General features: G+C 42.8%; 2 protein-coding genes across 2 annotated transcripts; one reads left to right on the forward strand and one right to left on the reverse strand.

The window, feature by feature from the left end:
- On the forward strand, nt 1-20,318 carry RNF10 (ring finger protein 10). The gene is made up of 17 exons (XM_010574716.1): nt 1-200; nt 6,299-6,501; nt 7,493-7,692; nt 8,733-8,823; nt 9,846-10,030; nt 10,110-10,246; nt 11,810-11,970; nt 12,540-12,668; nt 12,825-13,083; nt 13,313-13,446; nt 14,567-14,684; nt 15,031-15,132; nt 15,638-15,772; nt 16,560-16,657; nt 16,886-16,946; nt 17,105-17,263; nt 18,143-20,318. Exons 1-17 carry the CDS (start codon nt 38-40, stop codon nt 18,217-18,219), a joined length of 2,412 nt encoding a protein of 803 aa, XP_010573018.1. The 5' UTR covers nt 1-37; the 3' UTR covers nt 18,220-20,318.
- Nucleotides 20,319-20,460: 142 nt separating this feature from the next.
- On the reverse strand, nt 20,461-22,652 carry POP5 (processing of precursor 5, ribonuclease P/MRP subunit (S. cerevisiae)). Its single transcript, XM_010575706.1, has 4 exons — nt 22,232-22,652; nt 21,967-22,116; nt 21,302-21,385; nt 20,461-21,123 (listed from the first exon to the last, which is right to left on the reverse strand). The coding sequence occupies exons 1-4, from the start codon at nt 22,650-22,652 to the stop codon at nt 21,020-21,022; spliced, it is 759 nt and encodes a 252-aa protein (XP_010574008.1). The 3' UTR covers nt 20,461-21,019.
- Between the last annotated feature and the right edge of the window lies 1 nt (nt 22,653).

Below are 22,653 nucleotides of genomic sequence, written 5' to 3' on the forward strand. Positions count from 1 at the left end.
GCTCAGGGCCGCCGCTCGCCCGCCGGGGCGCCCGTCGATGCTGCAGAGCCCGCCCGGCGCGACCCCCGCCTCGTCCTCCGCCATGGACAAGAGCAGCCCCTGCGGCTCCGGTACGCCCGGCTCCTCGGCCGGCAGCAAAGGGCAGCAGCCGCGATCCGCCTCGGCCGGGCCCGCCGCGGGGGAGTCTAAGCCCAAAGGCGGTAAGTAGCCGGGCGCGGGGCGGAGGAGCGGCTGGAGGTCGCCGGGCGGTGCGGGTGCGGGAGGGGTGTCTGGCCCCGGACCGGGAGCCCCGGGGGTTTCGGGCCCCGTCGGCGGTCTCTATGTCTCGCTGGTGGGTCCGAAGTGGTGGTAGCTCGGAGGGAGGGAGGGAGGGGGTAACCGTGAGAGAGCGAGCGGTGTGAGGCAGTGGGGGCCGGTGGCCCCTTGTGCCGGGGTTTGGGTTCGTGGTGAAGCTGAACTTCTCCTTGTCGGGCTGTTTGGCTCTCAGCTGGGTTTTAATAGGCTTCGGTTCAGGTCACTGCTTGTTTTTGCTTTCTTTTTCCTTCCTCTTCCGGCTTTGCTCCCTGTTCAGTGAGCTGCGGTTCCTACTCTCTTCTTCCTTTAAGGATTAATGCTTTATCTATGTTAGCATTGGAGTAATCAGCTTGAGAGCTAAAGCTCTGGGTTTATAGTAAGAACATACGTTTGCCAGTGCCTATTAAGACAACCCTTAACTTTATTTTGTACTCCAGTTGAGTGTGCTTTTACCTCTTGCTTAAGGAGGTCTTGCATCGATACACAGCATTCCCCTTACCAGCTGTATTTCAATAACCTACTTTGGAGGGGCTCAGAGTTAGTTACATACAGTTTGCTCACCTGGCATTTAAAGCGAAGTGTTACATCTGTCATTGCAAACAGCTAGTTTTGCTGACATAGCAGTTCACGAGGAGCCATTATGGTTCCTGTCATCTATCTTTTCAAGGTAAGACCTAAGCCGCCTCCAGTTCTCTAAAGCTGTTTGGGAACAGAGTGTTCCTGGCAACCTTGCATTTTTTTCTAAAACCTAGAAGTGGGGCAGTAGTGATTAAAATTAGGGGTTTTAGTCCTGGAAGTACGTGTGAAGAGTGTCAACAGGTTTCTGCAATACCATTGGTATACTAATTTCCTTCCTCCTCAGTGGTTTGTTTCAACTATATTACTTCAGATCTCTCAGAAAGCACCAGTGTATTCCAGAGGGTTAACAAAACGAGTATCTTGGAGGTGTTGACTCCTTTTTGGACCTTCTAAATGCACTCAGATCCCAGGTAACCAAGTATTACCTGTTTTTCACCTGTATTAAGTGATCTTGCACAGGATAGACTGAAGTGAGTGACATGGGAGGTGGCTCACTCACAGCTGCCCAGGTTGTGGTGTAACTGTGCAATTATAGTTAAGTTTTAACTTCAAATTCAAACACATGAAAATCTTTTTAGGAAGAACTTTTTAGGCAGTAATTTCTGGAAGAACTCCTAACTGATTTGCAAAGTTTTTTGCAACAGCAACAGGATTTGATGTGGGAGTCTTACTATCCCTAGCTACTGTTGTTATTTTTCAGTCTCTTATTTCAATTTTTTTCCCCTTTAAGGAACGGACCAATGGAAGCAGGGGATGTCACGTGCTTGGTATGCAACAAGAGTTTTAGAACCAGATCTTTGGCTTCTGATGGAATAACAAAGTGTATAAACTTCTCTGCATGTATCGTGAGAGGCAGCGTGAAAGGCTAGCAGACGTGAGGTTTTCCTGTTGTGGAGAACTGGTTTCTGTCCATGTCTTGCCAAGAGATACCTCATCACTACAGCTTCTTTTTTAGCAGTGTGTGATGCTGTATGGAGGGTTGTTCACAGATTATAAACATTCTTCAGTAAGGCATTAAGATGGCCTGTCCTGTGGCTGGTATGCCTTCAAGTCGAAGAAACAGTATCTGTAGTGAGGAAGGAAATAAAAGGCCTGTGATTCCAGCCCAAAATGAAAGTGTTAAGTGATTGTGGAATGCCACCTTTTACAGGCTTGAAACAATGTCACTAGTAGCAGAGGAGCTGTGAGGAGAGAAATCCTGATGTACTATACTCTTCTACTCCAATGCAATAGGCAAACTTAAAAAATCCATGCTTTTCTGAAGACCTCTTTTTTTAATAAAACAGAAGAAAATTTTGGCTTGACAGAATTTTGCTTCTAAGGTGCTTGTTTCTTAACTACAATGGAGGGCAAAGGGATATGGAATGAGTTGCTTCCTTTAGAGCGCATTGAAGAGGCCTGGCAAAATTACAGTCTCTTTTAGTAGGAGTAGATGTATATTTGCGAATATCTGAACTGGAGGGTACTGAGAACTAAAATGAGAAGAATCCCTTAGATTAGGGCAAAAAAACACGGGACAAACATACAGCATGCAGCTGTCTTAAATTGCGGCTACGTTTTGGTTAGCTGTTGCATGCAAGATGCTGGCATGTCACCATATGGGATTTTTTTTTTCTTGAGTTCCTTATCATTCCACGTGTAGCTGATGTGGTCCACCCAGTTCCTCTCCTGTTTCAGGAAACATATAGGAGGTATTCTGAAAATCTTGTGTCTCCTTTGAAATGGAAAGTGTTCTTGATAGACCACAGACCCTCCCCAAAATGCTGACCTTTTGTTGCATAAGTGACTTGTGCACTGGTGGTAACTGGATTTGAGTCTAGTCAAGCTCTTGCCATTTAGATGCTTTTCAGAGTTACCCGCTGTGATCAAGTCCAGTGGAAGAAATGAAGAAGTGGATGTTTGCGAAACCTTATGGTAGTTTCTCCTTCTGTTTGTCTTGCAGCACAGCTTGAAATGGGCTAAATAGGATACTGTAAGCTCTTGTACTTGCGGAAGTTAGGTTCCAGCTATCTTTCAAACTTGGCCTTAGAAACTAAATCAAACTCAGAAGTTTCCAACAGAAAAGTTTCTCTGGATTACATTAGTGCACCAACAGGAGTCACATCACGTTAGGATGGAATAAAGCAGTTAAGGGAGAATAGCCTTTTTGGGTTTCTCTGCAGTCCTTGAGACCTGATGGACAACATTAGTTCTTGCAAATGTTCCTGGGCCTTATTATTATGGTGTAAGCATGCTTAGCTGGGGTGTGTGACTGCTCAGTCACCTCTTGCTCACTGGGATGTTTGCCTTAGCAGCAGCAATAGCTTCAGTGTGTTTTCATGAAATCACCCTGGGGCCTAGGGTGATCCACCACCCAAACCCCTTATGCAATACAGTTGGCTTCAACATGGCTCAGCTGAAAAGAAGAGGCAAACAAAGATGGAAGGAAACTGCAGTCCTTGCCCCAGTAGCAAACCAGTACTGCAGCTCCAGGACTGAAGTGGTCACCTAGAGCTGCTATTAGTCCTGTGAACTTGATCTCCTCTCTGGATCATTGGAGATAGAGGTCCTCTAACAGAATGTGGCATCCAACAGGAGAAACCACAGATGTCAGGCCTTGCTCCAAAAGGCAAGAACAGCTTTGAGGCTAGTCTTATAGAATTATATAGACAGTATTTTTTATAAGTCTGTGTTTTCTTGGAGGTGGATGTGTAGATATATTTATTATAGGTTAGATCTTGTGAGAATGGCAAAAGGATTAACTGAGGACCTGAGTGAAGAGTAAGTACCTCACCAGCACTGTTGCTGTTGCTCATTCCTAATTTGCCAAGAAAAGAAGGAAAAAAGAAACTCCCAAATCCAAACCTATGCTACTTAAAACTGGCATCTAACAAGAGAGGATCACAGTGAGAATCTTCCACTGTTCTCCCTGCATGAGTGCAGATAGCCCTGTCCTGCCCTGCTCTTCATGGGAATGCAAGGAGGGATGATACAAAGCAGAGAGCTCCCTGACACATGGCATGCTGGAACGGTGAAGAGCATTGCTTAGATTTGGGGGGGGCAAGGGGAGCAGCAGAACTTGCAATCAGTAAAATCAGGTTTGAAGCGTAGTTAGACTGTCATGTAAGGTCCTTAAAAAAGGCTCAGGTGGAGAGGACTTTCCTGTAAAATGTGAGAGTCATTATAGTGACTCTCAAAGCTCTAGGAGTTGGTCTGAAAGGACCTGTAGTATGACAGGAATGTGTGTAAACCAGCTGTTTGACAAATTTGATGGTGACTAACTTGATTAAAACTATGAAGTGGTAGGAAATTCTTTTGTCAGCTGCAGGTACAAGCTGTTCCTGGGCCTTGTAAAGACACACTTTAGACTGAACTTCTCTTGAGTTGTTTCTTTTCCCCAGTTGGTGATTGCAGAGGAACTGCAAAGTCGCCATAGACACAATAGGCATGTGCCTGTCTAGCATGTTCACTGAAATTGCAGATTTAAGAGGGTGGTTGAGCTCTGAAGTGGCAAGCTCTGCTCCTGAACAACTGAAATAGTTGTCCAAACCTCTTGAAAATGGCTTAATTTTTGACCAGAGACTTTTAGTGGTGTTGATTATAGCCTCTTCTCTACAAACACTCTCAAAAAAGGTCTATCTAAATAATCATTCAGCCAGACCTGGTCACACCCTCAGTACTTGGCCGCTTCTGGTGTGTTTTTTTTCCTGATAACACTCAACCCATGTCTTTTTAGCCTGACATGCATTACAGCACTGCAAGCTATGCAAGCATGTGTTTGAGTTACACATCTGTGGTTCCAATGGAGTTGGTTTAATTCTGAATTAAAGGATTAGCCTTTTGAATAGCAGACTAAATGACCAGTTCTGGTGACGAAGTTTGTCTGCAAAATAGCTATCACATCATGTGAAAGTAATGATAGTGTCCTTTTACTTCTGTAGCTGTAGTAGCAGGCAAGAAACAGCAGACTACCGCAAACTCCAGTCAAGCCGCTTTTATTACTTAAGTAGTCAGATCCTCAGCGACGTACAACAACACACAGACCTTTCAGTCCATTGCCTCCCTCTTTTTGGGGGTGCTGGTGGGAGAGAAAACTAAAAATAACAAAAAAAGTGAGATGTTGTGTGAATGATCCTATTCCAGCTGCTTTAAATGCTCAGGTGGATTGGAAGTGGTGCTGGGGAAGGGGGAAGACTGGAGGCAGTGATAAAGAAAACTACCCATATGTTTAATGCGATCTTGAATCACAGTGGCGTGTTTGCCTGCCATGTAAGATTTATATTAAGGGGTGGGGAGGACTACAAAGTGGAAAAAGGGAAACTAACAGACTTTTATAAAATGGATCTAGATACTGTATGAGGTGTTACCATTTGTGTAATGCTTACTGAGTATGCAGAGTGACTTTGGGGCTGGCTGGTGTGGATAGATGTCTTGCTGGGCCTGTGGGGTTTTGCTTCCAAGCTTATCAACATAACTTCTACAAATAAAACTTTGGGCAGTTGGTGGAAATGCTAGGCTAAGTGACTGGTAAGCAGTCTGTTGTGTCCTTGGGGCAACTCCGATCTTGTGTTAAGACTATTAGAAATACCTTCATAGTATTAATTTTCTGTTCTAGCAGTCTAATGAAGCAGCTGTTTAGACACAGGAAACCCCTTTCAAGAGCCTGACTGATATTTTCTGCTCGTGAGCTTTGTTTCTGCAGTATTTTGCTTTGTACTTTCACCACTGTGTGAAAGTGACCCTGTGTTAGGGTCAGCGGTGCACTCTGCTTTCGGGCAAACAGTTCTTGTTGCATAGGTTGGTGGACTTAGTACTTAGATATTAGGTTCGTGCTTCAAGATCGATAAGCATTTGTCTGCCTTGTGAAAGAAAAGGGTATTTTAGAACAGGATTAGAACTGTTGGGGTCTTTTAAGCATAGGGGCAGAACTGAGTGAAAACAGGTAATGGGGTCTTGCAAAGTGGGAAACCTTGAGACAAATGCAGGCAGCAGTATATTTATATAAGGGAACAATATATGATAAATTGTGTGTTTTCAGAAAATGGAATGAAAAAATGAACTAGTTGTTGTCAATTTTTGTAATGGGGTATGAGGATGTGATGTTGGTGTTTATCACTTAATGTACCAGGTAACACGCTAACGTCTGGTGACAGAAATTCCAGATCTGGATAAAGAAAATTCAGCCATTCTAAGAAAAGATAAAGCACAGCAAATACATCCTTCTTTTATACTCTTTGACCAATTCTTTGGGCAGTGATAGGAATCAAATGGTTTGGGTTGCTGGGGGGATTTGATGTGCTGATAAACACCAGCCTTTTAACCAGGGCCCGAGACAGTGGCCGAGGTGAACACAGTGCTGTCTCTGAGGCAAAGCTGGCTGAGGTGAAGTATGGGTGGACAACTCCAAGACTGCTGATCTGAATCTTGGGTTTTTTTTTTCTTTCAGATGGAAAGAATGCAAGTGGATCCAAACAGCGTTATAATCGTAAAAGAGAAACTTCATATTCAAAAAATGAGAACTTTTCCAGTCAGTCCCGTCGCTCCAATTCACAGAAAAGCAAAGCTTTTAACAAGATGCCCCCTCAAAGGGGAGGTAGCGGCGGAAGTGGCAAACTTTTTAGCTCTTGTAATGGTGGAAGACGAGATGAGGTGAGAATTGTAATGCCATGCCTCCAAGGCCTTCTTTCTTGGGACGAGAGGACCACTGACCTGCCTAGATAGGTCTTCTGTATTCAGCTCCTGGGCTGGGAAGGGAAAGAGCGATAAGAGGTGCTAACATCGTTGAGATGCCAGAGTGAGTGTGAGCAGAACAACTTTGCAACAACAGAAGAAGAGTGCTCTCTGCTCTGAGAGACTTGCATTAAAAAATACCATCTGAGGAATGGGTACCTAGACAGGCCACATACATATGTCATGAAACAGAGGTCCTTCATGAAATATCTAGTGATACAATTTCTAGCTTTTAAGTCTGAGGTGATTGTGTCTAACCGCTTCAGTGTACAAATCTGTGTGTGATAGTGGTATTGGTAAACGTGTTATTAGCCTTGGTGACATCAAGAGGGAGTAAAACCAGACTGAGGCTTTTATGCTGATATAGGTCTAAATTCTGTAGATTATCGGTGGATTTTCATTGATACAGACTCATTTTTCAGTTTTAGTGGATGAGCAACACTGCTCACCTAAATTGCTGACTCTGTCAAATCTTACCTGCTGTCTCTGTTGAATTCTCATTCTTTGCTTCGTTATATGAAAACTAACCAAAACAAGTACAACCTGTGCAAATAGTAATCAGACTTGTATTACTGGCTGTCTAAAAAAATACTGTCAGGTTTCAAACAACTGTCTTCTGTTATTAACCTTGACTACTAGGTTTTGCCAGCTTTTACTTGTCCTTATGTGGGTTGTTTTTGTGCTCTCCTCCTTTTGATCAGTGCGGGGTAAGACTGCTGAGTTCTAACTTTCAGGTTCTCATGCACTTCTAACGCTGCACTACTTGATTTGCAGAACTGGCGTAGGAGAAGGTGAGTGAGTGGATGCTGCATATTCTGTACGTAATCACTGGTGGGGCCTGGGTATCAACTTGTACTGATGCTTTTGCAGTAAATTCTAGCAAGTTCTAACAAATGCCGTTGTCTCTTAGGTAGCAGAGGCTCAGCGGGCAGAGTTCAGCCCTGCCCAATTCTCTGGTCCCAAGAAGATTAATCTGAACCACTTACTGAACTTCACTTTTGAACCCCGTGGCCAAACAGGCCATTTTGATGGGAATGGACATGGCAACTGGGGGAAAAGGAACAAGTGGGGACATAAGCCTTTCAACAAGGAGCTCTTCCTGCAGGCCAAGTGAGTGGAAGACCAGCAGGGCTCTTAGACTTCTACAGAGAGAGACACTGAGTTGTAGGGGACGATCAGCCAGGAAACTGTTTGACCTTGACTACTTGTGTAGACTTTTCTAGGGTAAAGTTACCTCTCTGTAGTATTTTTAGTGGTAACGACTACACTTGAAAGGGATAAAAATATACCAAGTTGTCATCTTTACCTATTTACAAGGTATCTGATGGTGTGAGTCCTTTAAATACAAACCAATTAGTCTTCTGCTCTAATTTTCCAGCATCGCTTGTGGCATATGACATTCCACTTGAGAAGACCTACGTAGCTCCCTTACAGAAGATGATCGTTTTTTCCAAAAAATAATATGTTGAGGTGGTAGGGGTAGCAGTTGCTTGGATCAAAGCTAATCTGAATTTATAAGTCCCAGAAGCAATTACTCGTATGGGTCTTAATTCTTAAACTGCTGATTATTTCACAGGCCCCTAGGTGTGTAGTATAACCCAAATGATGATCAGTGTAGTAATCCAGCAGCAGAATTGCTTTTGACTGGAAATAATGGTCACTTTCACTGGAATTTGAAGCATGTTCAGGACTTCCTGTATCTGATCATGTTAAAGATAATAAAAACTATTTTCAGCATGGATGCTTCTGATTTTTCCCTATTGTTCTGTGGCTTATTGTAGTGAAGTCTATTTGCAGGAACCCCAATAGTGCTGGTTTTTGTGAGCATATTTTTTCCACTTGTGGATTCCCTGTTTTTTAATAGATCCCTGAAGGAGCTGGCTGTTTCTTACATGTTTCTGGAAAAACACTCTGCCTGGCTCATTCTGTAGTTAGTATGTGATACCGTGTCTAACTGAAGTGAGATACACCTATATTCTGGAAATTTGGTTGTGAATTGAACTCTTTTGGGTTTTGTCAGTATAAGTTACTGACTACCTCCAGCAGTTTTCTGCTGGACAAAGAAGAAGCTCAGAGAATCCTGTAGGTTAGTGCTCAAAGAATTTTTAGAAACAACTGAGTGGATCATCTGTCTCTTTGCCTTTCCCCAGCTGCCAGTTTGTTGTCTCTGAAGAACAGGACTACACAGTCCACTTTGCTGATCCAGATACCTTGGTCAACTGGGACTTTGTGGAGCAAGTGGTCAGTTGTGATGGGCTAGATTTTTTTTTTTTCCTCCTTCTTAAGAAGCTCAACCTGTCTTTAACTGCCTCTTTATCTCTGTGATGTTACGTAAAACTCAGCTGTTTTTGAGTTGAGTCCTCTTCTGTCACTCCCACAATACTGGGAAAGATCTGTCATGGAATATATTATGAAATACTTTCATGACAGGAAAAGAGAAGTGCTAAAATCTATTAGGAAAATTAGCAGCTTCTTCTTGCTTTCGCAGATGGGAGCTCATCAAAAATAGTATCTGACATTCTGTAGACAGAGTCCTTGTGATCAAGATATTAACAGAAAACTTGGGCATGAGTCCATGGAAGAGGACTAGAGTGTAGAATTTTGAAGAATTATTCTGTGCATAGGTGGCCCATCTTGCCTAGCAACAAAATGGAAAATCTCTTGAGAACTGTGGTCAGAACTTTGGGTTGCCTCAAGTAGAAACTTGTTATCTGCTAAGGCTAGTCATGGTGTATGGTGTAGCTGGAGAGGAGGTAGGCTTACTGTTACCTGACGCTATGAGAGCACTGAAAAATCTAGGTGCTCGCTTGGCAGTTATGTCTGTATGCAACATACAGATGCTAACAAAGTGTCTGACTAAACTAGAATGTTCATGGAAATAGGTAAGTTCAGTCTCTCAGTGAAACAGGACTGCACAAGTCTGCTTGTGTAAGTGGGGTGACAGGGCTCATTTGCTGTCTTCTCAGTGTCTGAATTCGGATGATGAAGATGCTGCTAACTCTTAGAGATGATGAATACATGAGGGGAAACATGAGAAGAGTCACTTTTTTATGTCACTAGAGTAGAAATACCAGATGGGTGGCTTTGAAAGTTATTCCATGTGCAGTCTGAAGGTGTTAGTTCACAGTGTACTTAATTTCTTTGTAAATAAGCAGAGCCTAAAGAGCTGGAAGATTCATATGTTAGAGTAGATATTATTCTGTAGCACAGGAACTGTTTTCCAAGTCTAAAACTTGTACTATTCTTCTCGTGTGCTATTTCAGCGAATCTGTAGCCATGAAGTGCCCTCCTGCCCAATATGTCTGTACCCACCAACCGCAGCAAAGATCACCCGTTGTGGGCATATCTTTTGTTGGGCATGTATCCTTCACTATCTCTCCTTGAGTGAAAAGACCTGGAGTAAATGTCCTATTTGTTATAGCTCTGTTCACAAGAAGGATCTCAAGAGGTGAGACTTGATATTTATTAAATGATGCATCTCTTTCAAATATTATTTTTACCATACTAACCTCCTCCTTACATTGCAGTGTTGTTGCTATGGAAACACGTCAATATGCAATTGGTGATATCATTACGATGCAACTTATGAGAAGAGAGAAAGGTGTTCTGATAGCACTGCCCAAATCTCAGTGGATGAATGTGGTGCAGCCTGTTTACATCGGAGGTGAGTGTATCTGAGTACTGGCGATTGGCATCCTGCTCCTAACTGACTAGGACTTGTGTAGAGAGGATTTACCATAGCAATGCCATGCTGTCACCTTAAAACAGACCAGACTACAACACATGGGTTTTGGCAGCTGAAAACCTTAATGACCACATCTTAATAATAAGCTTTCTACCCACACTTTATTTTTTGTAAGCTTCTAAGTTGTGTGCTCTTTCCATTCAAGTTGCTCTGCAGACTCCTGCCTTCTCAGTCATTAGCTTGACATGTGTTTTGTATCGTACAGTCATTGGTGTGACTCTTGCTGCTTTTCTTGGCTCTTCAGTGTCCTTAACTTTTTTTTTCCCCATCCTGGCTCCTCGTTATACAGCTTAGCAAAAATAAATGTCTTTGTGTCTAAACTATTTCAAGGATGTAATCTTCAATAAGGTTTTAATCTTCTTCACTTATCAGCTAAGATCTGTGAATGATATGGGAAAATAATCAAAATTATTGCAAACGGATTCCAAACATCTGTTGCCTGACTTCTTCAGTTTTCTCCAGTCAAGTAATGTGACTAACACATCATCATCTTATCTGTTAGTATCACGAAAATTTTGTGACTAAAGAAATAGTTTTACTTAACATGGCTGTTTTGTGGGCTGTCTTGGCTCACTTCATTTTGCAGTCACATTTGTGAAAGGCTGCTTGCTTTTAAGCTCGCTGTAAAAAGTCAAGTCTCCCAGCACATGATGGGTATCCAGCAGGCAGGGTGTGTGCTTACATGTTCCTCAGTATTTGAAAGTAAAGGACTTTAAATCCTTCCATAAAACAAACAAAAGAACAAATACGGGATTTGAGATCATTCTAAACCCAGGAAATTAAGCATTAACTTGGTGTTCTGTAGACAAAGTTGCACCCTTGGGGAGCAGTGAATATGTTGACTGTACTAGTATGTGATGCTATGGCTGCTGTAGACTTCATAGCTAAGATAACCTCTCTAGTAACAAAGACGACTACCTTTTGCTAAATTTGCAATTCTTTAGTTTACTGTTTCTGCTGTGCTTTTTGTAAAAAAACCCTCATAATAATGTTTTGTACAGATTTTGAATACGTATGGGTTTATAAACTGGTTTGAGCCAAAACAGAGGTCGCTTGCGGAACTTTCCAGTTGCAGTATTTTTGAATGTATAGAGAAGAAACAGCAGCTGCAGACTGCATTGTTTCAGGAAGTTTTGACCACCCAAGGCTTCTCAAAGGCAATACTTCCACAGCAAAGAAGTTTAGACTTAATTTTTTTTTTTTATGTGTAGCAGCTGAGCAGTGAAGTGGCAGGTTGAAAGTGGCAGATAAACTGCTGCGTGGGGGGGATGTGTGTAGCAGAGCAGGTATGTGGCACCAGCTTGTGTCATCAATGATACAATGGTAATATGTGGAGTCCGTATCAAACCCTTGCTAAATATTGTCTGCTCTGGAGTGGATTAACTCACAAAATTGAGAAGTAACAAAACTTCAGAAGAAACAGCAGTTCAAATTGGTGCTTCTACATGCAGATATTAATGATTTGGTGCTCCTTCTGTTCAGATGACCAGCACAGTCAGTATTCAAAGCTGCTTCTGGCATCCAGGGAGCAGGTCTTGCAGCTGGTGATTCTGGAGGAGAAAGCAGCATTACTAAAACAGTATGAGGAAGAAAAACACACCCCAGAGGCTTGCTTTATTGAGGCGGCTATCCAGGAACTGAAGGTGAGAACCTCTTTGGAGGCTTTTAGTAACTTTATTTTTAACAGTATACTGAGTGCTGAGCATCTATGTTCTGCTGCATAAGTGGTTATTTGTGATTATTCTGGTCTCCGTGACGTACATACTAGTAAGGTGGTTTTGCTGCTAGAGTAGCATTATAAATCTTGGAGAAGACTATAGCCTTTGGACCCTAGGTATCTGGCATGATGTTCAAGATAACAGAACAGGATGCTTTTTACTGAATGGTATTCCTTCCATAAATGTAACAGAGTTCTGCTTTCAAAAGAAGATGTGTTTCCCTTTCAGGTCCAACAATTTCTGGGATAACTTTTATCAGGGAGACATGAGCAAACCTGTAGAATATTCCTTTTCAAAGCCTTTAGGTGTTCTACAATGGGTGCGCTTTCCAGTAACAAGAAGGAGCAGACCTCTCTTCAAGGGTCACTCTTTGTCACAGATGAATTATAGATCTGTGAAAACCTGAAATACAGGACAAGGCTAAAAATATCTATGGTGGTAGTCTGCTGGCTTAAATAGGAAATTGCAACTTGGTTTTTTTGGATGACCTGTAGGAACGAGAAACAGCACTCTCTGCTGACCAGGATAAAAACAATGGCATTGCTGGAATCAGTGCAGCTGTGGAAGAATTGGTCCTAGTAAGCTCCAAGGCTGTGGAGCCTACAGTTTCCCAAGAGAAAAAGGTGGGTGACAACTCCACTCTGGCAGATCTTGTTAGTACTTAATTCTGCCACTTTACACTGCACTGTATAGTGAACTGGTGCCAAAGATTTTTGCAGAGATTATAATCTTTTGAAGGAGGTGATGTGGTACTAACTGTATGCTCTCCACTGTGATAGTGTGGTGTGGAATATCTCTCTGCATTTGATGAGGAGCTTGTGGAGCCTTGCTCTGATCTGGCAAGTTCCTTTTTGCCTCCTGTGGAAGCTGAAGAGGCAGTGCTGGATGAAGAGGAAGTACCTGAGGTGGACACTGTAGGGGCACCTGATACAAACACTACAGAAGAACCAAATCCAGCTGAAACAAGCTATCAAGAATCTAAAGATACAAATAGCAGTGGACATCTTGGCAACTGTCCTTTCTACTATTTCTATCAAGGTCAGTGCAATGAAATCCTGGAATCATGGGGGCAGAGGTGCCTCATTTGGGATCCTTCTTGAGGAAGATGTTTGTCACTTCATTAGATGCAGCTAACCCCTGTGAAATAAAGCTCCCACAGAAACTCAGAAAGGAGCTCTAATTTTATTACTGGAGAATGTACTGAGGAGGGGAAAAAGCTATTGAAAATTAACAGGAAAAGAACAAGCGATGGTATCTTATCTTACAGCGGAGGATGGACAGTGTATGTATCTTCACCCTGTGAATGTTCGATGTCTTGTTCGTGAATATGGCAGCTTGGAGAAGAGTCCAGAGAAGATAACTGCAGCTGTAGTGGAGCTAACTGGCTACTCAATGACAGAGGTAGTTATTTTATCTTCTTATTAATTAAGGGCCCTTGTTTTTAGCAGATTGATCATGGTGGCTGACAGGTGAGACTTGTTTCTCTTCAGTAATGAGAAATAATAACCATGAATGGGTAGGCATGCTAATCTGTGAAGGGCATCCGTGTAAGTTGCAGTATCTTAAGTTGCTTTTGATTAGTAGGCTGTGGTCTAGCTTAATTTTTTTTTTCCTAGAAGGTAGGAAGTTCTAGGAGTGAGAGAATTGCAAGTTAGGATTGGTTTGTTGTTAAAGCTGTCTTAAAGTAAATTCTTTTTTCATATAAGACAGTAGCTTGAACTTGATCTTCATCTATCATATTCATCTTGAACAAGATCTATCATCTTTCTCAACTTGAAGGAAGTGGTCTGCCTCTATCATGGACAAACAGTTGTTTCTGAGCATCAAGGGTAGAGGTAGGACGTTGTGAAAATAAAGAGGATGGAAAGAAACATCAGTGCTTGAGATAGAGTGAAAGTGCTTAAGGCACTGAAGTTCTGGAAGAGGGGATGGGTCTTGAATTCCTTTATCTCAAATAAAGACACCTTAATGGCACGTGCAGTAACAACTACACATAATTCTTAATTAGTCTTTAAGAAAGGATGTGCTCAAGTAAGAATGGATGCAGAGGTAGTAGGGAATTGTCTTCAAGTTTTCCATCTCTGAGAAGAAAAGTACAAAATTCAGCTTGTTTCAGTCTAGCTAAGTGGTGGTTGTTGGTCCAAATAATTTGTTAAAGGCAAATTTGGTCCAGTGCAAAAATAAACACATTGGAAGACTGGTATTGTAGAATTTTATTCTGGTGATGTGAGTGAAAAGGGAGGAATAACAAGAAAATTGGTAACCGAGCTGGAGTAACTGCATCCAAATCTGTTTATGATGTAGTTGGTGGAAATCATGGAGCTTTTGGTTCTGACCCAGGGCATCCTTCACGTGTTTGTAGTTTATGAAGTGATTATTGTGTCACTGCTGCTATTTTTTTTTCCATTTGATTTGATCAATGGTGGGCATTCTATCTCCATAAGCTGTTCCTCACTATGGCAGCCTCTAGACCTTGTTGTGATGATACATCTACTCTTTTTTTTTTTTTTTTTTTAATCAGGATATAAGACAGCGTCATCGCTACCTTTGTCACTTGCCCCTCACCTGTGAGTTCAGCATTTGTGAACTGGCTCTGAAGCCACCCATCATTTCTAAGGAGACTTTAGAGTTGTTTTCAGGTTGGTACTACCTTTCTAGTAGGCTCTGTCATGTATCCGTGAGGGTGAAGGGGAAGTTGTTCTTATCCCTTAATGGCAGAAAAAAAGAACATACATAGCAGCTTTACTCCTCTTGCACCAACTGTCTGATGACTACTTGACAGAACAACCCCAATTAGCTGCTTTACAGACAACAATTATACAAAGAATAAAAAAAGCCTGACTGCTTGGAAGAGCATATTTTGTTTGTAAGCATATTTTGTTACTAATGTGTTATAACTGAATATGTTGTTCTCAAAGCTGGAGAAAACATTGCCAAAGTATTGGTGTGGGGTTTTTGATATCCAATGCTGTGCATTGTTCCTAGATGACATTGAAAAGAGGAAACGTCTTCGGCAGAAGAAAGCTCGTGATGAACGACGACGTGAACGCAGAATTGAAATAGAAGAAAACAAGAAACAAGGCAAATGTAAGTCGTGATTGAGCATAACTGGTGAATTTCCAGTCATCTTTAGTTGCTGAGCTGATTTCTTGAGCTATAGGGTGAACTCGTAAGGTCTTTAGTTTGTCGTGTGTACTTAGAACAAGATTACAATGTATTAGAAACAATGTCTGTAGAGTGAAAAATACAAGCTGTTTTAGTCAGGATGTTAAATGTTGTTATGCAGTTGCTCTATACTTGCACATTATGGGAGAGACAGAGGGCATTCAAGGGTGTAGCTATCTCCATGTTGTATATAGCTTTCAGGATTCTTAGTTTCTGTTTTTATAGTAATCACGATATAGAGTGAAAAGTGAAGAAGGAAAAAAAATGCCTAGGAACTGCTTCCATCCAGCAGCAGGGTTTGTACTGGTCTCTAAAATAGAGGGTGGGAAGAAAATTGAGTTGGCACCTCCTAGACTCCTGAAACAGCTTGCATATTGACAGTCCTCCCCCACATTGTGTAGTGCTTTAATTTAAAACCTCTTTCTAGATCCAGAGGTCCATATTGCTTTAGAGAATCTGCAGCAGTTCCCTGCTTTTACCTCTTGCCCCGGAGAAACTACCAGCATTGATCATCAGAGCTTCTGTCTGTCTCCTCTTGGCAGAAGCCCTGTGTTTCAGACGGGTAAGCATCTGGAAAAACACATCACATCTAGCTTTTGAACATTCTTTTGGGATCTACTGCTCAGGTCATCATGCTAAACTTTCTTGATACTGATCAAAGACTGCTTCTTTCCTAGATTGCCTATGAGATCATACACAAAAGGCTGACATGGCTAAGAAACTTTCTGGTCCTTTCTCTGCTTTTTACTACCTCTACTTCAGTGACAATATGAGATCTGCACTGTAGTTACCCCATCTTTTAAAGCTTTGCTGAGGCAGAAGAAAAGAAAGGAAAAAAAATACCCCAAAAGGGAAGAAAAGTGTATATGCCAGGAAAACACTACTGGCATTTTTTCTTTCTACTCTCCATCTTCCCCCACCGTGTTATACTAAAATAAAACGTAGTTAATGAGCACTCAGGTTGTTGTCCAGTAATGCTTTACCAGATGTTTTATCTTGCAGTTCATAAAAAATATTAAGTAGAAACTGTTCTTAAATGTTTTTTCTTAAAAAAGAAACAAACCCAAACCACAAAAAAACACCAACCAAAAAACAAAACCCATACAACACCCCAAAATAAGCAAACAAAAACCTCAGAGCAGCAGCAACAAACTTAAATCTCCTTTCAATAAAAAGATTAAGGAAATTTGAGAGGTCTCACTGTGTGACTAATGGATGGAACTGATGAGATAAAAATCATTAATTACATAAGATAATAAAACTTTATTTCTGTTTCATCCTGATAAGCAGCATAATGAGTGCATTTGCCAAATAAAACTGGCTTTAATTATCTGCTGCTTTCTCTGTAGAGTCTATTCCAACTCCACTGTCACCTGCTGCCAGCCAGGTCAGCCCATTCCTCTGTGGGAGTTTAGAAGAAGAGTCTCCCTTCCCTTCTTTTGCCCAGGTAAGCCACGTAGCAGAGTAAATCTTGTCAGAATTACTTGTATCTTAGTTGGGGATTAGTCTGAGAATGCAATAGCTTCCCCCACAAAAACAATGGGGGATAAATCTTAGGGAGACAACATGGGGTTTGAGTGCTTGAAGGGGTTCCTAGATTTTCTTGCCACTTAGGGGATATACAAGATTGTTCTAATACATGGGATTTAATCATATCTTACAACTTTTTTGACAGATGTTGAGAGTCGGAAAGGCAAAACCAGAAACATGGCCCAAACCTGCCCCAAAGACAAGAGGTAAGAAAATTTGGTATTACTACTTCAGGTTCTTTACCATGCATCTAAATCTAAGAAATCTTGTAACTTCACAAGAAACATCTGGAGCGTGGAGGGGCATTTGCACTGTGAAAGTTTTCTACAGCCTTCTGCCTCTCAAAGCCCTTTCCTTCTTTCAGATGAGAACACTCTGGCACTCCCTGTGCCAGTGGATAGTGATGGAGAAAGTGACAGCTCTGACCGCATACCTGTGCCCAGCTTCCAGAATTCCTTCAGCCAAGCTATTGAGGCAGCCCTCCTGAAACTGGACAAACCGTCCACAGCTGATCATTTATCAGGTAAAAGGCAGGGGGGAAGGCATGAAAAATTTCTGAAGGGAAAAAATTGAATATTTCCCCTTCTTCCTCTGGGAGAAGCGAGAGCAGCAATTTTGGGGACCAAAAATTGGCCACAGAACAGTTCTGAATATTGTCAGGTTGTGGTTTCTGAACAGCTTGACTAGGGCTTCTGTTAGCTTAAAGCGGCTCACTTAGTGAGAGCTAAGATCTCCAGCTAGCAAAGAATCCTGTTAGGACAAAGATGGCTTTTGACTATCATGTTTGCTGTGTCTCTACTGGAGCTTAATTTAAGCTTCATCTCAAGGAAGTTCAAGTTATGCACTTTTAAACTAAAAATACGTGAGCTGCTGAACTACCAATGAAGTTTGATCAAAACATCAAGGTAACTGCTAGCTGAAATTTCAAATTAGGGAGTCTGAAACAAATTGAGATGAACTTAAACCTCCAAGCCTGGTGATGGCTGATAAAATTAATTTATAATGCTCAGTTCTGATGTTCAGCTTTGGCTTCTGTTTGGAGACTGTGCTGAGTGATGGAGAGAGATTGGGCCTGGGAGTTTCAATGAAATTGAGTATCAGCTCCAGTTGGTAGTTTTCTGGACATGGATGAAAGCGATACTTGGCAAATTGCTGCATAGCTGCACCCTTAGGATCTGCTGTTGCAACAGCAACTTTAGAATCAGTTAGGCATGTTTATAGGTGTGCTTTAGATGTCTGCAGTAATTTTATTGTTAAAATTAAACTAGTTGGTGTTCAGTGAGTTGATAGGAAGTGTCACAGACCTGTGGAAGTCATTTAGGCTAGGAAAGACAATTTATCATTTCTATGTGATGTTCCTGTTCCATGAGAAGAATGACGGTATGATTTTAATTCTTCACAGAGGAAAAGGGAGGCAAGAAAAGAAAGAAACAGAAGCAGAAGCTATTGTTCAGCACCTCTGTTGTTCACACAAAGTGATTCTGCTATTCAAGAGAAGTTTCCTCTCCTCGTTTTCTTTTCATTTTGCTTTGTTTTGCTGCTATAGTTTAAGTATTTAAATTTGAACAGACTAAACTTGTGTTTCCAGGGCTTCTAGGGGGTTCAGGAGGAAACCATTACAGTATATGTTGAAGTAAGAGCTTTTGATTTCAACTGTTTAATCAGTTTATACTGAAACAAAGTTTTGAAAGAAACAACCCAGAGACAAATCGGCCAAGGCTTCTAGTGTGTGCCAAGTCAGTTCTTTTGGCCTAATAAGCAGTATGAAAATCTTTACAGCTGTGTGGCACTGCCAGAATACTGCAATATTACCTAAGTGAAGAGGCAGAGAGTCTTTATTTCCCTAGAAGTATTCATGGGCAGAAGTCCATCTGACTGTGACAGTAGTGCTGTTTCAGTAAAGCTGTCAAACTGCTCTCTTGAGAAACTGGTTTCCGCTGCGCTGGAAACGGGCAAAAGAGCTTCCTGGCTTTAGAGTGCTAGCTGCTGTATCTGTTCTTTTTCTAAAGAGCAAGAATTCCTCCTGTTCTCCTGGCTTGGAAAGATTTAAAGCTGAGGTGAGTGTAAAGCAGAACTTGGCTACTTGGTTTTGAAGTGATAAATTTGTGTATTTCAAAATGCATACTGGCACGAGTGGTAGAAGGAACCTCCTGGCTTCTCAGTTGTTCAACTCTGTTTTAATGTGGGTGAGTGAGGCTGCTAATTTTTTCTTTTTTTTTTTTTTTTTTTGCCAACCATGGGCTACACATTCTTTGTAACCTGATCATCTAGAATAAACACTCCACCCTAGGGTTCTTGGTAACTACCTGAATGTTTTGACACTGGCTGCTCTTGAATTGGAAGAACAACTGATAGCTGGAGTCTGTAGACAACTTTTATTCCCTAGCAAGAAACTGGGTCTCTTGTACTGGGATAAGGGCCTGTATCTGCTTGGTTCTGGGATGTGAGTTGATCTGTACTAAGCACTTCGGGCCATAAACATGCCTCTTCTGGACCCCTCCCTGCTTTTTCTTTGGGTGGTCATATTCTGCACTGCTTGTGGTTTGATTTGAGCTAATGAGTTAAGTGGTGTGGATTTTGTTGAATAAAATGAACTATAGGTGTAATGTACCAGTCAAGGCCAACAGTTGCAATAAATCATATGCACACGCACTTACAGTACTGCACACTTCTGAGCTGTAACTGAACTGTCATATCAACATGGAGCACAATACCACTTAGTTGCACCAATTCACATCTTACCTTTCTTCTGACAGAATTCATGCCAGGGAGCTGGCACTAACTTACAGTGTGAGACTGACAGGTGTCTTCTGTTATCTTCAGCCCCATTTGCACCAGTGGTCTGCCTGCATTTGCACAGCCTTTAAAAAGTTGATGTGCCCTCTCCCTTTGACCCTGTGACTGATCTGAGCAAGGAAGCATGTGTTTGAGACTCCTCGAGTCAGGTTTTCTAACACCACTGGTAAAGTCATTGGTTGTGTCCCTATTTAAAAAGTTTCTGTCAATACATGGATGCTTGATTTCAAAGCAATAGGCTCCATGTTATACCAGTGCTTCCCTGAGGCACTTAAGTGTGTGCGCATGAGAAGCTAGTACCAAAGAGTATACTTTGCAAAACTGTATGCAGCTGTAAACCAGAAAGAAGGGGGAGAGAGGAGAGGTAAAGAGTACTTCCAACTGCTACAGGAGGATAGAGGAAACACCTGCAAAACATTCTTTGAAAGCAGCTTGACTTCACACTGGGTCACAATTAACTACACTGGAGGGAAAGACAGTACAGCTTGTTAATAGAGTGCAAAGAAACTAAGACAAGATGCCTGAAAGCGGTAACACATCTTGCTGTTAATGCTTTACGTGCACATTGGAAAATTATTGGTGAGGGCAGAGAAAGCAACAAAGTAAGAAAGATTCAAGTATGCTGTTAACTGTTCACAGTACTATTGTTTTCTATTTGTAATAGTCATTTTAAGCCATGGAACAGGAGTAACTACTTAGTGTCTAATCAGTATCTGTTGTGTTCTATTATCTCTACACATTTATGGTCAACTTTTCTTTGCATTGGGAAGAGAGACAATAGCTGGAGCTGGTGTAACTCACCTCCACATCTCACAGGCACTAGAACAAGAGAAGTGATGCAGGCAAGGAAGACTGTCCCTTCTGCAGGGGCAGTCTCCACAGGACAGCATCTTTAAGTTGTTTTCCTATGGGTTTAAGAGATAATACCAGCAATGCTACTTTCCTGTAACTGATCGGTGTAAACTTAATAAATATCTAAGCAGTACTTGTACCTATGAGTTTTATAATGGGTCGGATGGAGTTGAGCCCTACAGCTCTACCTTGCATTCCCTGTAATCTCTGCTCCTGTGTACACAAATGGTGCTTTTGTGACTCAAAACAAGAGACAGCCCTATGGGTAATGGGTACACTTGAAGCTAAGGTTAAAAGCAGTTAAAATGTTAATGCTTTTTCTGTATCGAAGAATAACTACATTCCTTGTCCATGCCAACTGCCTGAAGTTCACTTCTACCTCAGCATGAACATCACATCAAGCTGTTACACTCCTTAGGAGTGCAGGTGGTTTTGACTCCTGGAGTTGAAACAGGCAAGTAACCTACTTAAGTAAAACGGTTTTATTTATTTAAGAACATGTGGAATGGGGTAATGAAGTCTAACTATGAACAGATTCTTTTTCTGCCCCCCCCTGCTTTGCTTAACACTGAAGATAACTGGTAACACCTTGATTACACAAGTACAGGACAGAGGTGAACAGTAACAACATTCAGTCTGTCTCTATGCCATCATCATCTTCCTCGTCTCCACTTTGAGACTGCTCTTCTGTAAGGGAACAGCTCAACAAGGACTTCTGTATACACCGTCTTTCCTCTGCAATAAAGAGAACAACAGAGGGTTATTATTTGATCTCTTCACATACATGGAAATATCCTCAACTTCTAAGGAAAGGACGATATCTCAGTTCAAGAATTCAGAAGTAGCCCAGCATATCCTACAAAACCCCCAGGAACTGAGGCTGCATTTTAGGAAAGCGTCTGGAGGAACTCACCTTCATTTGTACAGTTTTGCAACAACATCAGCAGCTGTCTTCTGTTATACTGAATTAGAAATTTCTGACATGTTCTTATAGTACCTGTAGGAGTCACAAGAACAGTATGTAACAATCTACAAAACCACGTGGTTCAGAGCTGCTAGTTTATTTTCTGAAGATCATTGTATCAAGCGACAAATGCCCCAGACAACAACTTTTATTAACGCAAGTGCTAAGAAGTGGCTGTAGACTTTTCTGCACTGCTGAGGTCAAGTGGTGGAATAATAATTTCTAACATGTAGTGCCCATTATTTGCCCCAAGTGGTTAATTTTCAGGATATGGACAATGCTAGACTTTAAAATATATTTTCGAAAAAAAATAATGTAATATAGTATTCGCTGCTCTGCTTCTGTGTTAAATGTAATGACGATTCAAGCAGAATTAACGAGGGTTTCAACAAAGAACTGCTGGTGCCTGTTTCTTATTTGGATCTACTAGGAGCTGCTAAGTTAGCGACACGGAGGACGTGTCTGTCGCACCCGCTGGCAGCAAGAGGGGCTTCTTCCATTTTAGCGGGCCTTCCAGGTACGATTAAGCTCCGCGGCCTGCCTCCCTCCCTCCTCCCCTCCCAGGCACCAGAGACTCGGCACCCAGCACCGGGGCAGCTCAGGCAGCGGCTGACCTCCGACGTGCAGGGTGTTGAGGAAGCAGGGGTACCGCTGGTTCCGGCTCTCCAGCTGCCTCACGAAGGGGAGCGCGGAGCAGAGCAGTCTGTAGGAGTCCTTGCGGCACCGCAGGAGCACGGTCCCGGTGTAGGCGTTCAGGTACTTCACTGCGGGGAGAGTGGAGGGGGTGCACAAACGCACCGGTGAGCCCCGCGCCCCGGCCTTTCCCTGAGGAGAGCCCCCCTCATCCCCCTCCCCGAGGGCCCGGGGCGGCGGGGGCACCTGTGAAGGAGATGGAGCAGCAGGCCAGGCCGTAGTCCCCGTGCACCCGCCCGATGGCGTCCCTGACGGCGAGGCCCACGGCGCGGTCCTCGATGCACTGCCGGCACCGCGGGTCCTCCGAAACCACCTCGCACAGCACGTACCTGCGGGACAGCGCGGCGTCAGCGGGACCGGGACCTAGAGACCGAGCCGGAGCCGGGGCTGGGGCCGGCCCGGCGGGGGGGCCCTCTTCCTCCCCTGTTCTTGAAGGGAACCATGGCGGCGGCGGCGGCCGAGCCGGACGGACGCTGCGGCTCGCCAATGGACGAGGCGCCTCCGCGCAGTGCAGCCAATCGACGTCGGGCAGGGGCGGGGACAGAAAAAAGCCAGCCCGGCCCCTGTGGTCCCGCCTTCCTTCAGCGGGCGGCTGCGGAGAGCGCATG

This window comes from Haliaeetus leucocephalus, unplaced genomic scaffold, assembly GCF_000737465.1.
Source record: "Haliaeetus leucocephalus isolate CR32 unplaced genomic scaffold, Haliaeetus_leucocephalus-4.0 Scaffold13, whole genome shotgun sequence".
Taxonomy (NCBI): domain Eukaryota; kingdom Metazoa; phylum Chordata; class Aves; order Accipitriformes; family Accipitridae; genus Haliaeetus; species Haliaeetus leucocephalus.

What these genes read in the sequence shown, in the direction of transcription:
- POP5 (XM_010575706.1), bottom strand. Translation starts at nt 22,652, where the DNA reads ATGCGCTCTCCGCAGCCGCCCGCTGAAGGAAGGCGGGACCACAGGGGC. An exon ending in CTGCTCCATCTCCTTCACAG is followed by an intron (nt 22,117 to 22,231) that starts GTGCCCCCGCCG and finishes CTCTCCCCGCAG; the next exon opens with TGAAGTACCTGAACGCCTAC. An exon ending in GCAAAACTGTACAAATGAAG is followed by an intron (nt 21,124 to 21,301) that starts GTGAGTTCCTCC and finishes TCTTTATTGCAG; the next exon opens with AGGAAAGACGGTGTATACAG.
- RNF10 (XM_010574716.1), top strand. Translation starts at nt 38, where the DNA reads ATGCTGCAGAGCCCGCCCGGCGCGACCCCCGCCTCGTCCTCCGCCATG. An exon ending in GCAGCCTGTTTACATCGGAG is followed by an intron (nt 10,247 to 11,809) that starts GTGAGTGTATCT and finishes CCTTCTGTTCAG; the next exon opens with ATGACCAGCACAGTCAGTAT. An exon ending in CTGGCTACTCAATGACAGAG is followed by an intron (nt 13,447 to 14,566) that starts GTAGTTATTTTA and finishes TTTTTTAATCAG; the next exon opens with GATATAAGACAGCGTCATCG.